The 14,949-nt window shown below is 38.4% G+C and overlaps 1 protein-coding gene across 13 annotated transcripts in view; it reads right to left on the bottom strand.

Moving 5' to 3' along the window:
* Window positions 1-6,432: 6,432 nt before the first annotated feature.
* The window catches only part of LOC126354218 (partitioning defective 3 homolog), a 468,105-nt gene continuing 459,588 nt past the window's right edge, over window positions 6,433-14,949 (bottom strand). For all 13 annotated transcript variants that reach the window (XM_050003695.1, XM_050003686.1, XM_050003692.1 and 10 more), the window contains one exon: window positions 6,433-8,088. In XM_050003695.1, coding sequence (XP_049859652.1) covers window positions 7,865-8,088 — 224 coding nt within the window. In that variant the 3' untranslated portion in view covers window positions 6,433-7,864. The remainder of the gene's footprint in view (window positions 8,089-14,949) is intronic.

Here is a 14,949-nt window from a genome sequence, read left to right as displayed (position 1 = left end):
GGAAGAGATCTGGAGACACCGGAAGGTTTCAGATTGATTGTGTCATGGTAAGACAGAGATTTTGGAGCCAGATTTTAAATTGTAAGACATTTCCAGGGGCAGATGCAGACTCGTGACCACAATTTATTGGTTATGAACTGTTGATTAAAACCAAAGAAACTGCTAAAAAGTCAGAATTTAAGGGGGTGAGATCTGGATAATCTAAAAGAACCAGTGGCTTTAGAGTGTTTGAAAGAGAGTATTAGGAATGATTTACAAGAACAGGGAAGAAATACGGAAGAAGAATAGGTAGCTTTGAGAGATATGATAATGTATGAGCAATTTGATAGAGCACTGAAAGAGGAGTTGAAAAAAAGGGCTCGGGAATAGACAACATTACATTAGTACTACTGATAATATTGGTAGAGCCAGTCATGACAAAACTCTTCCATCTGGTGAGGAAGATGTATGAGACAGGTGAAATACCATGAGACTTCAAGAAGAGTATAATCGGCAGAAGTAAAGCTGTGAGGACCGGGCGTGAGTCGTACTTCGGTAGCTCAGATGGTAGAGCACTTGCCCGCAAAAGGCAAAGGTGCCACGTTCAAGTCTCTGTTGGGCACACAGTTTTAATCTGCCAGGAAGATTCGTATCAGCACACGCTCCGCTGCAGAGTGAAAATCTCATTCTGATAATAATTCCAATTCCAAAGAAAGCAGTTGCTGACAGGTGTGAAAATTACTTAACTATCAGTTTAATAAGTTATAGCTGCAAAATACTAACAAGAATTCTTTGTAGAAGAATGGAAAAACTGGCAGAAATAGACTTTGGGGAAGATGAATTCCGTTTCCAGAGAATGCAAGGCAATACTGATCCTACGTCTGCTCATAGAAGATAGGTCAAGGAAAGGCAAACCTATGTTTACAGCCTTTGTAGACCTAGAGAAACCTTTTGACTGGATTACTCCCTTTCAAATTCTTAAGGTGGCAGGGGTAAAATACAGGGAGTGAAAGGCTATTTATAACTTGTATGGAAATCAGACTGCAGTTATAAGAGTCAAGGGGGCACAAAAGGGAGGCATCGATTGAAAAGGGAGTGAGGCAGGGTTGTAGTATGTCTCCGATGTCATTCAATCTGTAAATTGAACTAGCAGTAAAGAAAACTGAAGAAAAATTTGGAGTAGGAATTAATGTACAGGGGGAAGAAAGAAAAACTTGCGAGGTTTGCCTACAATATTGTAATGCTGTCAGAGACAGCAAAGGACTTGGAGGAGCAGTTGAACGGAATGGACACAGTGACTTGAAAGGAGAATATAAAATGAACATCAATAAAAGCAAAACAAGGATTATGGAAAGTGGTCAAATCAGTTGATACTGAGGGAATTAGATTAGGAAATGAGACACTTAAAGTAGTAGATAAGTTGTGCTATTTGGGCAACAAAATAACTGATGATGGTCAAGAAAGAGGATATAAAATATAGACTGGCAATGGCAAGAAAAGCATTTCTGAAGAAGAGAAATTTGTTGGCATCGAATATAGCTAAGTCTCAGGAAGGCTTTTCTGAAAGTATTTGCCTGGAGTGTAGCCACGTATGATAGTGAAACATGGACAATAAATAGTTTAGAGAAGAAGAGAATAGAAACTTTTGAAGTGTAGTGCTACAGAAGAATGCTGAAGATTAAATGAGTGGATTGTGTGTCTAATGAGGAGACACTGAATTGGAGAGAAAAGAAATTTGTGGCGTAACCTGACTAGGAGGGGGGACCGGTTGGTAGGACGCATCCTGAGGCATCAAGGGGTCACCAATTTAGTACTAGAGGGAAACTTTGGGGGGGGGGGGGCAGAGATGAGTAGACTTAAGCAGCATAGAGTAGCATGAAGAGCTGCATCAAACCAGCCTTTGGACTGAAGACCAAGACAACACAAACCCTAACCACGGACAATGCAGTGGCTGATGGCCTGCATGTAACCACCAAGAGCAGTGGTGACCACGTAGCGTTGTTATTGCTAACAGACCAGCAATGCTTTGAAATAACCACAGAAATCAATGTGGGACATATGATGACAATATCAATTAGAACAGTGTGGCGAAATTTAGCACTAAATGGATGTGGCAGATGACCAATGTGAGTGCCTTTGCTAGCAGCACATCGCCCACAGTGCCTTTCCTGAGCTTGTGACCTTATCAGTTGCTGTAAATGCCAGCTTGCAGCCATAAAAATATTATTTATTTGTTTAATTTTGTATAAGTGTTTAATATTTGTTCTGTTGACACATACAAAATCATAAATTTTATTGTGAATTTGATCTGCGGAGCAAGTAAGTTATTAACTAAATACTGGAACTCATTGACACCTAGGGCAGTATTATCAAGCATCCATTAACATTTATGCAAAAAATGAACTTGAAAATATAATGTTCGTACTTGAATGAAACTTTACCTAATATAGAATGTTGTGAAATTCACTCCTGTACACAAAGTTTAAATGTAAACAAACTTAACAGTCCCTATTTACATTTATTTGCACTTACCACACACTTCAAAGCATTTTTTTTTTTGGGGGGGGGGGGGGGGGGAATAGTGACAGTTCTGCATTCTGAGAGATTTTGTACATGTTTGCTAGTTACAGTTTTATGGTACTAATAGAAAATGGCCTGAAGATGTAAGGCCAATTTGACTTGAAAGTGGCTCATTGTAAAAGTGCCCAACTACAGAGCCAAAGGTCGGGGTTTCAGTACCTCTAAGGATATTTTTCTGTCACTTATAACTGCTTTCATCTTTGGCAGTGTTTGTTAATGTAAAAAATTTACCTGGAATTAAATTGTAGTAGATGGCTAAGTAAGTTCAAAGGGCAGAGGAAGGAAAGTGTATACCATCCTCAATGGACATTGCGTTGTAAATCAGTGTGGAGTTTACACCTCCAGTCAGATTGATGACAACTTTACCTTTACCATATAGTATAAAGCCATGAGAAAAACACTGTGTGGGCCCACAGATGTTGAAAGCCTGACAAAACTGTTGCATGTTGGAGGTGAACACTTCTCGTCATTGTTTGCTGCAACTGAAATGTTGTTGCTAGCAAACTAAGGAGAATTGTAAAGTGATTGAAAACCATGATTTCTTTCTCTCACTTGCTATAGCCGCAAAACTTCCTTTACAATAGTGTGGAGGCCAAGAATTTGACATGCAGTTCATGGCATAGGCATTAGGACTTCTATTTATTGGTCACTTATCCAATACCATCATTGGCGTAAAAAGCAGGTAAGCAACTCTTCATTACAGGATGGAAGATAATTTTTATTGGATTGATTTGTAATGTACTTTGGTCAATTTTGAAGAAAAACTTTCCACATGCTGGAAGAAATTAATAAATTTGTACAAATCTCTCATCATTTTCATCCTGTGTTTGGATACAAGCTTAGTTGGTGACCCTCCACCCACAGCTCCAGGTGGTGTTGACTTTGGTCACACAGCTTGAGGATGGTGCCAGTGGGCATCGTGCTGGGGAGGACTTAGGGATCCAGGGATGTCCACCATATCCCATGTATCCCTTGATCGATCCACTACTGTGACCACCCCAGGTACTGCTTGCACTTCTAGTTGACCTCTCACCCATGGTCAAGTGGGAGTTCGCTCTAAGGAGAGGCAGGCAGCAAAAGACTTTCCAGGGGGCTGATCAGAGTGCCATCCCAGCTCATCTGTCGAACTGATTTCGGGTATATCTGCAACTGACGAAGGCCCTGAGCCAGAAGAAGTCACTTGCACTGTTCCAGAGGAAGCATGCAGGGTCTGCCCATTCACAGAGGAAGGGTTTAGTAGTAGCTGGGAGCTTCAACATTATGTGCATAATGGATCCCCATAGGTCTATGGCTGCCAAGGAAGGGGAGGAATTGTGTGTGCATGTCAGCAGGAGTTATTCCAGATGTGGAAAGAGTGCTTCCAGATGCCATGAAGAGCACAGAGTGCAGCCAGCTGCAAGTGGTGGCTTATGTCAGAACTAATAATATGTGTCACTTTGGATTGGAAGAGATTCTCTCTGGCTCCAAGGAGCTAGCTGAAGTAGTAAAGACTGCCAGTCTTGCTTGCGAGATGACGATGTGATGATGGAGCTCACCATCTGTAGCATGGTCAATAGAACTGACTGTGGTCCTTTGGTACAGAACTGAATGGAAGGTCTGAAGCAGAGGCTGCAGATTTCTCAACTTGAGCCATAGGGTGGTTTGTTTCTGGGCTCCACTTAACAGTTCAGGGCTCCAATACAACAGAAACTGGATACACAGGTAGCGGAGACGGTGTGGAGGAGACTGAGCAGTTTTGTTTTTAGGTTAGAGGGTCTCTGGAAACTACAAGCACATGTGTCAGCCACAATTTCTACAAAAAACCAAACCATGTTCAGAAAGTCTAGATGAAACGCAGTTGGTGCTGGAGTGTTTATTGCTGTAAGAAGTAATTTACCTTGTAGTTAGAATTGAAGTAAAGTAGATATCTCCTGTGAGTATGGGTAGAGGTTATACTTATCTGGATTAAATTAATAATTGGCTCCTTTTATAGACTCCCTGACCCCATCACATCATTCAATTCTTCACTGACCTTTGACAAATGTGCAGATACATGCTAGACGGCAGTGGTGTACAGAATGATGTCACTGGGGACAGGAATGACATAAGATAGTGTTTGCAGATGAATACATGTTCTGTTTGCTTGAAAATGATTGCCGCATTTCGGTTGGGAGCGGCATCACAATGACTGGCATTCGCACAAGACATACAGTGCCAACTCATGGCCTTATGGTGTGGGAGCGCTATTGATATTACAACCACAAATTATAGTTGGTGTGTTTCCAGGGACCTGTGACCGTGTGAACAATGTCTTGTGGGCTTTAGCCATACCCTTTGTGCACAACACCCCAGACACACTTTTCAGCAAGTCAATGCTCGATCACATGTTACTGCATGAACACGCACCTTCTTGGTGTCACAGGATGTCAGCTTTTTGCCCTGGCCTGCCAGAGTACCAGACTTGTCTCCAGACTAAAATGTGTGGGATATGGTTAAACGACAGGTGCAGCCCTGTAACCCAATGACAACCACCACAGATGGAACTTTGGAAGCAGGTGAATGCAGCATGAATGGCTATATCACAGGATACCATTTGCACCTTATATGCATCGATGCCATCACACGTGGAACAAGCTATCAGGGCCCTTGGCAGGCATTGTGTCTGCTAAGCAACAGAACACAAGCTGAACCGAGGTGACAAATGCTAATCATTTCAGCAGAACATACTAATGTACATGCCCTGTGAATATGAATGTTCTATCTTTAGTCATTCAAGATGTTTTGTTTTTCCTTCTGAACATGTGTGTAAAATAAGTGAAATCAGAGCTTGCACAAAAGATTTGTGTGTTTGCTTTTTCCCACACGCTGTTTGAAAATGGAACAGTAAGAAACAGCTTGAAGGTGGTTTGATGAACCCTCTGCCAGGCATTTAATTGTGAACTTCAGAGTAACCGTATTGATGTAGCTTATAATGCAATGTGAATATAATGCATATTTTCTGGTGTAATAATTAAACTGCAGCTACTCACAGAGGTCCATGTGGGCTGTAATTATAATATGGCAGGGAAACTTGGTACATATGTTAATGAAGAATGGATTTACACTTAAAAAAAAAAAAAAAATACCATCAGGTTCAGAGGTGCCACTGTGACGGCAAGACAGAAAAGTTTCCAAATGTAATGATGCATTAGGAATGGGATGTACGCTGGAAAGGTCAAACTGACGAGAAAGGCATAATGTGGACTTTATTGTTAACCAACACTTATACAATTTGTTCAATATGAGCCCAGAGACATTGACAAAATGTTGCATAGTGCCATATTTGCACCTGGTGGCCAAAATTGGAACTAATTTTCTTCCACCGTGAATGGGTTCTTCTTTAACACATTAGCATATCCACCAAATTTTCCTGCCATACAATAATTACAGCATGCACTGGATTCTGTGACTAGCTGCACATTAATTATAACCACATAGTAGTTCTAGTTCTCTCAATTCATCCTGAAGCATGTCATCTGCAATAGTTTCTGCCCTGGAAACTAAGAATCAGGTTATACCTGGGTTTTCAAATGGCTGGTGGCAAATTAAGGCCTATCTGCACTGGCTTGTAATAACATCAGTATCCAAGGTTCCTTCCTCTTGTCTTACTACAACATCAGAAAATTATAAACTGCTACTATTGTCCCTCCTCCCCTTTCCATTGTTATCTGGATATTCATCTAGGATCATGGTATGACAATTTTGTGGCAATATGTTTTGTAACCAAACTGGGTACTGGGAACCACATGACACCATTTATTTGTTCAAAACATTCATCTTTAAATTAGGAATATTTGGAAGCTTAATGTGATCTTGGACCTATATATGTGATAGGTAAATGAATTAAAGTCCACATTATAATCAATCTGATTTATTCAGTGCAAGAGATTCGCCTCTTGCTTAAAAAGTCTTCAGTATCATACATGTTTAAAAATATGTACATAAACACAGCAACATTAAATGTACAATGCAAAAACATTATGTACATTACATAACATATGTAGTATAGTATATACAACTTTTGGGAAGGCCCATCAAGACTGTACTAATATAGACAGACAGTTCAAGAGCTTACATAATTTACATTTCCCACTAAAAATGCTGAGCATGTGCTTATTGAAGTAGCAAAACTTCAATGTGAATGAGAAAGAAGAAAATGTCAATAGTAAAATATTTTCAGAAGAGTATGCACACTGATCTCTGTATTATCTTTCCACGAAGTATAGCATCATTCAGACTTAACAAATACAAAGTGTTGGTACCTACTTAAGGTTATATTAAAATTATAAGTCACAAATTTTACACATATTTACAGTGATTTATAAATTTAACATTATCACAGTTCAGAATTAGAATTTTTCATCTAATACACAATGTAGATTTACCTCTAAATGCAGCACAAATTATGTGTGAGCACTCTCCCTTCAATACTATCTATCCAATGTGAATAAGATACTTCTGGTCTATCAATGGTCTTAAATTATATGGAAGTATGTGATTCTTTGCATCATCCTGCACAGTGAACACTTTCTTAATTTTTAAGAACTTTGTCTCTCCTTGATTGCACTCACCACTATGAAACCTGTAAGTGATTTGGTCACCTGTGTCAAGTATAATCAGTTATAAAACTTGAAGAGGGCATTAAATGTGTCCCAAACCACAGCTCTGTTTGGTAACCTTTATGAAGCATAAACTATCATAAAAAAGGAGTACCTGTAGGCTCACAATAACTAGAAACAGAATCCAATAGCTATTATGGAAAGTGAAACAGTTTGGAAACCAATGAGAAAATTTCTATATGATGTGCTACATACTATCACAATTTGTTCTGTAATGAGATGCATGAAAAAATATAAAAATTCAAGTTACTTGAAGTTTTGTACTATTCGGTCAGCCATGTTTCCAGTTTCCACACAATACCTATGCCATGACATACAAGACAATCTTGTGGTAGATGCCATCGTATCCACTGGAAAATGTGGCTCAAAAAATTGCCTCCATTAAATGCAGAGTTTTGATTTGCATAAGCCAATCAAACATACCTCAAGAAAATGACAGGTCATGATCTGTCTTGCTCATTGTCACCAATATTACCGACAACTGTAACAGTTGTCTCTCACACCATAACTATTACTTTCAAAAATGGCAATTGTTTTAAACTGCTAAAACTACCACTTACATTACAAATGTAATATTAGTCAGATCATTATCTTCAGTAAGTTTGACACACACAGTTCTTGCCTAAACAGTACTTATTTGCCAGAAATGCATCACAACAATTCTTTAATCACACTTCATATCCTGGCGGTTGCTGTTGCTGGCCAATGGTAACCTGTGTAACAAAAGGCCCTTGCACTCGTGCTGCAGGAGCTCCTGACCCAGAATTTCTCATGCCATCATGACTATGCTGTGTTCCCCAGTGTATTGCTCCTGTTGCAACTCTGTGGACATTGATGCTCTTAGCTGGTGCTGGCTGATACATGCGGTGATAGTTGCTGCCAACTGCTGGTCCTGAAAATGGTAGAGAACTTTTTTATCATCACCTACTTCCAGCAAGAAAACATTTAGTTATACAGTTATCACATTACAATTGCTGTTTATCTTGAGTTAATAATTTCTTTCACATCAGAATCGTCAGTGTTAGCACAGGCTACTGTGTACAAAGGATGATACTCCTAAGTTTTCACATCATCAACATTTTACAGAAGAATTTTTGGCCTGGTCAAAAGGACTGGAACTGTACAAAGGACACTGACTTTTAAACGATATATGTTGGTTAAAATAATTTGTGACAGACAGCAGAGGATAGAGGAAAGCATCACTGTCATATTCTCACTATGCTAACAGTGCTGCAGATGGACAATACCACCACCACCACCACCACCACCACCACCAACAACAACAACAACAACTACTCTGTTATGGTTAACAGAGAAATACCACAGGCATAGTTTCAAATACAGTAATCCATACTACTACTACTACTACTACTACTACTACTACTACTACTACAGTTCCTTTTACAAGACACACTTGAATTGCACTTTTGATTTCAAATGTACAGTTTGTTTAATGGTTTAATTATGAACAAATTATGTTTTCACATCATGGACTTTCTCCCGTCATTACACAAGGGTTTAGACTGTAGCAAAATTTGTTTTAAACATATTTATACAATTTCCATTGTGATTCAAGCTACCTCCAAAGTAATAATGAATAATTACTTTTGATATTTGTACACTAGGAATAGATGGTGTGTGTGTGTGTGTGTGTGTGTGTGTGTGTGTGTGTGTGTGTGTGTGTGTGTGTGATAGCTGCACCAACAATAGAAAACAAGAAACAGCAATTATGACCAACCCAAGCACTCACTTTGTAGTGTTGTAGTGGATCCTATAATTATCATCGTTTTCGTATGCATATCGTAACAGGACAATAATTTTTACTGGTCGTATAGATGTAACAAACTTTTACCAACAGCCAGTATTTCATCTAGAAATTGCCCTTAGGCCACATTCTTAAGATATGTTATCAACAAATGCAATCAGTTCTTTCAGATTCCTACATCTTGATCTACACTTTTATTTGTGAAGAACGTGGTGAAATGTGTGTGTTGTATTTTGCATCGTTACCATGTGTAGCTTATAAACCCGACCATAAAATTTTCAGTAACTCAGTGACAATAGGATATTTTCTATGCAAAGCAGTACTTTAAATAAACTGTATTCACTCAGAATATTGTTGTCAATTCTGGTATGCTACTTAAACACACCTAACTATTTTTTTCCCCTAAGGGAAGTCTTTCCGCTCCCGGGATTGGAATGACTCCTTACCCTCTCCCTTAAAACCCACATCCTTTCATTTTTCCCTCTCCTTCCCTCTTTCCTGACGAAGCAACTGCCAGTTGCGAAAGCTCGTAATTCTGTGTGTGTGTTTGTGTGTTTTGTTCATGTGCCTGTCTGCCGGCGCTTTCCCGCTTGGTAAGTCTTGGAATCTTTGTTTTTAGTATATTTTTCCCATGTGGAAGTTTCTTTCTGTTTTTTTTTTTTTTTTTTAACTATATGGTAGTGTAAACGCAAGCCATGGAGCGTTTATATAAAGCTTTGTTTTGATGGGAAAGTGTGCTCTTATGTTGTATGAAATCACCAGTTGTGCCTAACTTTGGCAACTAAGAACCCTCAAATTTAGATGTGCCATAGTGAATAACAAGCAGTCACGAAAAGTTTATTTTACACCAGAGAAAGACAAATGAGCTATGTACAGTGCTGAGGAACTGTTATGTAGTTATGTCCTGTGTTGGATGATCCCTACTTTCTTTTAACCCTTTGGTGGGCACACTGCGGCATACGCACCGCAAATTTTAGTATTCTGAGTGTTCATTGGCTGGTGCTAATTGTCGGTTTCCATGGAATCTAGTATGCAATCTTCATCATATATAGAGTGTGTGTAACCTCATTTGAAACCAGACCTGGCCATTGTTCTGTTACAACAGCATTGTTAACTTAAGTTCCGTTCTGCGGTGTGATTGCTGCCAAGCGCCTAGTCATGTAAGTATTTGTTCAACATTATATGCTTATGATTTGTTACACATATTTTCATCATTTATTCTTGTTTAGAGTGTTAATTTGTTGTTTTACGGATACATTATATTTATTTACAGGGAAAGTGATATTGTAAGGGATCCTGAAGAGATTCTACAAATTATAGCAGAAATTTCTAAAGATGAATTGACTTGTGACAAATCTGAAGACAATTTTGATATGGAAGAGGAAATTATTGAAGCTTACAAATACAGTAGTGAATCTGAACAGTCACAAGAAGAAGATGACAGTCAGAAAACAGCTGCACATGATGTTATGGAAGGTAACCATACATTTTATATTGGAAAAGACGAAACTATGGATTATTCAGCCCCTAACTGCAGGGAAAACAAGTACTAAAAACATTATCAGAACTTTACTGGGCCCAAAAGGGACTGCCAGAAACACACTTACACCTTTAGGTGCATTTTATCTTTTTATAACTAAAAACATGTTAGAAGACTTTGTAGCTCATACCAACAGGACTGGGAAAAGGCATAGTGATACCAACTACTCTAGAGCTTGAGATTGCGAGGGTACTTCAGCAGAAGAAATTCCTTTCTTTTTGATTGGCATAAATAAAGGACATCATGCTGTGAACTATGGGCATCTGATAGTACTACTATGAGTATCTTACGATTGTTTTTCAGTTATAGATGTTTCTGTTTTCTTCTTATAGCAATTAGGTTTGAGAACATAGAAACAAGAATTGAACAAAGGTCTACAGATAAACTGGCACCTCTTCGTATGTTTCACCAAGAATTTGTAAATAACTGTCTTGCTGACTATAATGTCAGTGAATTTTTGACAACTTATGCTGCAGGCTTTTAGAGGCTGCTGTGGGTTTGTACAGTACATTCCAAATGAGCCAGCGAAGTATGGTATCAAAATATACCCCCTTAGTGATGCAAAAACAAAATATACCCCCTTAGTGATGCAAAAACATTTTATACCCTCAATTTCGAAGCATATTGTGGCAAACAGTTTAGCATGAACAGTAATATTACGACTGATAACTATTACTCCAGTTATAGTCTAGCTCAGAATCTACTGGATAAAAAGTTGACCACCATTGGCACTTAGGGGGAAAAAAATTACAAGGAGGAAATTCCACCCGAGTTTCAGGCTAGAGACACAAGGGAAAGCAAATCAACACTCAATTGCTTTCGGTACAATTTCTGTTTATCTTCAACTGTCACTGAAAAAAACCAAAAGGTGTGATCCTCCTCTCAACAATGCATGATACAATTAAAATTGAGGTTGAAAGTGGGGAATCAGCAGTAAATTTGGATTATTACAGAACCAAGGGAGGAATGGATATTGTGGATCAGATGGTGCATCATATACAACAGCCAGAATAATCAGGAGATGTCCACTGGCATTATTCTATCAACATCTTCATATCGCAGGAATAAATTTGAATGTTACCTTTAGTCACAATAACCCCGACAATAAAGACAGATGACGGCTTTTTCTAAAAAACCTATCATAGACTTATGAAAACTCATCTAGGACAAACAGCAAAATTAACGAACCTTCCAAAAGATGTACAAATGTTTCTCGAAAAATTCAGGAAAGGAGTCCCAGTTCATGACTAACATAAACCTGGAATATGTAACATATATGGACGACACAAAAATGTCAGAATGAAGACATCGTGCAACAATTGTGGAAACAATAACTGCAAGATGCATTCTCATCAGAACATTACTTGTTTCTCTTGTGATGCTTATGACCAGCAGCCGGAAATTTTTTCTGACGAAAGATGTCTATTTATGTAATCTATTTTAATATAGCTGCCTGATTTCTTCTTTTACTTTTATCCAAAATAAATAATTAATGCAATGAAATGTTTTATTTCAGTTTTATGCCTTTTGGTTTGCCTAAAAACGATAACAATGTGCAGATGAAATTGCGGTGTAAATGCCATGGCGCACTCTTGTGAAATAAAACGACACGCCCACCAAGGGGTTAAGTTAAGAGGATAAGATTATGGATGAACTTTTAGTGTGTTTTCAGTCTACTTTACAAAATATTTGTGAAACAAGTATCCCAGTCTTGATAACAGACAAAAATCTGATGGTTAATAACTGTTATAGTGCCACATCAATGGCAATAAAGCTTTCTTGAGAAGGGAGTAAAGAAAAACACATTAAACAACGTCAATAAACAGGAACAAATGACTCACCGGTAATAAAGGAGAGCAGATTTATATTTGAGAAAAGCATAAACATAGCAACAGTAAGTTGAAAAGTGCTAGTTATGTTACTGGGCAGATGCTCCAAAAAAATTACAATTAGAACATTAGTTTGATAAGATGACCATTGTTTCTACACTGATCTATAAGGTTTCACCTTTTGTCTGCCTGCACCTCACTTTAACACTCGAATGAAGTCTAGTTCCTCCACCAACATGTTGCAGAAGTCTTTTCTTTCATACAGCTACTGCGTGAAGAGTTTGACAGAGCACTGAAAGACCTGAGTCGAAACAAGGCCCCCGGAGTAGACAACATTCCATTAGAACTACTGACGGCCTTGGGAGAGCCAGTCATGACAAAACTCTACCAGCTGGTGAGCAAGATGTACGAGACAGGCGAAATACCCTCAGACTTCAAGAAGAATATTATAATTCCAATCCCAAAGAAAGCAGGTGCTGACAGATGTGAAAATTACCTAACTATCAGTTTAATAAGTCACAGCTGCAAAATACTAACGTGAATTCTTTACAGACGAATGGAAAAACTGGTAGATGTGGACCTCGGGGAGGATCCGTTTGGATTCCATAGAAATGTTGGAAAACGTGAGGCAATACTGACATTATGACTTATCTTAGCAGAAAGATTAAGAAAAGGCAAACCTACGTTTCTAGCATTTGAAGACTTAGAGAAAGCTTTTGACAATGTTGACTGGAATACTCTCTTTCAAATTCTGAAGGTGGCAGGGGTAAAATACAGGGAGCGAAAGGCTATTTACAATTTGTACAGAAACCAGATGGCAGTCATAGAGTCAGGGGCATGAAAGGGAAGCAGTGGTTGGGAAAGGAATGAGACAGGGTTGCAGCCTCTCCCCAATGTTATTCAATCTGTATATTGAGCAAGCAGTAAAGGAAACAAAAGAAAATTTCGGAGTAGGTATCAAAGTCCATGGAGAAGAAATAAAAACTTCGAGGTTCGCCGATGACATTATAATTCTGCCAGAGACAGCAAAGGACTTGGAAGAGCAGTTGAATGGAATGGACAGTGTCCTGAAAGGAGGATATAAGATGAACATCAACAAAAGCAAAATGAGGATAATGGAATGTAGTCAAATTAAATCGGGTGATGCTGAGGGAATTAGATTGGGAAATGGGACACTTAAAGTAGTAAAGGAGTTTTGCTATTTAGGGAGTAAAATAACTGATGATGGTCGAAGTAGAGAGGATATAAAATGTAGACTGGCAATGGCAAGGAAAGCGTTTCTGAAGAAGAGAAATTTGTTTACATCGAATATAGATTTATGTATCAGGAAGTCGTTTATGAAAGTATTTGTTTGGAGTGTAGCCATGTATGGAAGTGAAACATGAACAATAACTAGTTTGGACAAGAAGAGAATAGAAGCTTTCGAAATGTGGTGCTACAGAAGAATGCTGAAGATAAGGTGGATAGATCACGTAACTAATGAGGAGGTATTGAATAGGATTGGGGAGAAGAGAATTTTGTGGCACGACTTGACTAGAAGAAGGAATCGGTTGGTAGGACATGTTTTGAGGCATCAAGGGATCACAAATTTAGCATTGGAGGGCAGTGTGGAGGGTAAAAATCGTAGAGGGAGACCAAGAGATGAATACACTAAGCAGATTCAGAAGGATGTAGGATGCAGTAAGTACTGGGAGATGATGAAGCTTGCACAGGATAGAGTAGCATGGAGAGCTGCATCAAACCAGTCTCAAGACTGAGGACAACAACAACAACAACAACAACTGGTTAACTAGATTTGGGAAATAGCTACACAGCCGGTATTACTGGGTTTGGTTGTGTAAAGTGGTCACAAGTCAATCTGCAGGAGCCGCTTTCATATGTGAAAGAAAGAAAAAGAGAGAGAGAGAGAGAGAGAGAGAGAGAGAGAGATAGTTAGAGAGAGATAGTTAGAGAGAGATAGTTAGAGAGAGAGAGAGATAGATAGAGAGAGAGATAGAGAGAGAGAGATAGATAGATAGAGAGAGAGAGAGAGAGAGAGAGAGAGAGAGAGAGGTTGTTTTTTTTTTTGCAATACGGGAATGGGTGATACTCCTGTCTGCAAAAAGCACAGTTGCATATACGGACATCCGCAGTACCAGATATGAATACTCAATAAATCATATTTTTACTGTGCGTACCTGCTTCTTACTTTTACACATATTTAATGTTATTTGTGGTCTTGTTTCAGATACTAAATATCATACAAGTAGAGACTAAATCTCTGAATATAGATATTTCATTTCAGTTTGTTTATTCACTTCAAATTCAATTCAGTCATTTATGTGGTTTTTTGGCTAACATTAGAAATTCTGTCTGCAGGAACCTTCTAGAGTATAATGTAAAACTAGATGGCTACTCATCCAATATGTAAATATTGGAAGTATTATCTAAGAATTAATATTCTGTGATTCATTGTTCCAATAAGTAAGTTCACAGTATTTGAGCAAGAAAAGATCATGTTTAACAAAATTTATTATTTCAGATTTTTTTTCTTTGTTTGTACAGAATATCTTAAGTGCACATATTCGTGTAAATATTTTATCTTCCATTATTAACTTTTAAATGTACCTATGATCAAAA

Source organism: Schistocerca gregaria, chromosome 3 (genome assembly GCF_023897955.1).
Source record: "Schistocerca gregaria isolate iqSchGreg1 chromosome 3, iqSchGreg1.2, whole genome shotgun sequence".
Taxonomy (NCBI): Eukaryota; Metazoa; Arthropoda; class Insecta; order Orthoptera; family Acrididae; genus Schistocerca; species Schistocerca gregaria.
Note: the sequence above shows the minus strand (reverse complement) of the source record. Positions and strands in the feature narration are given on the sequence as shown.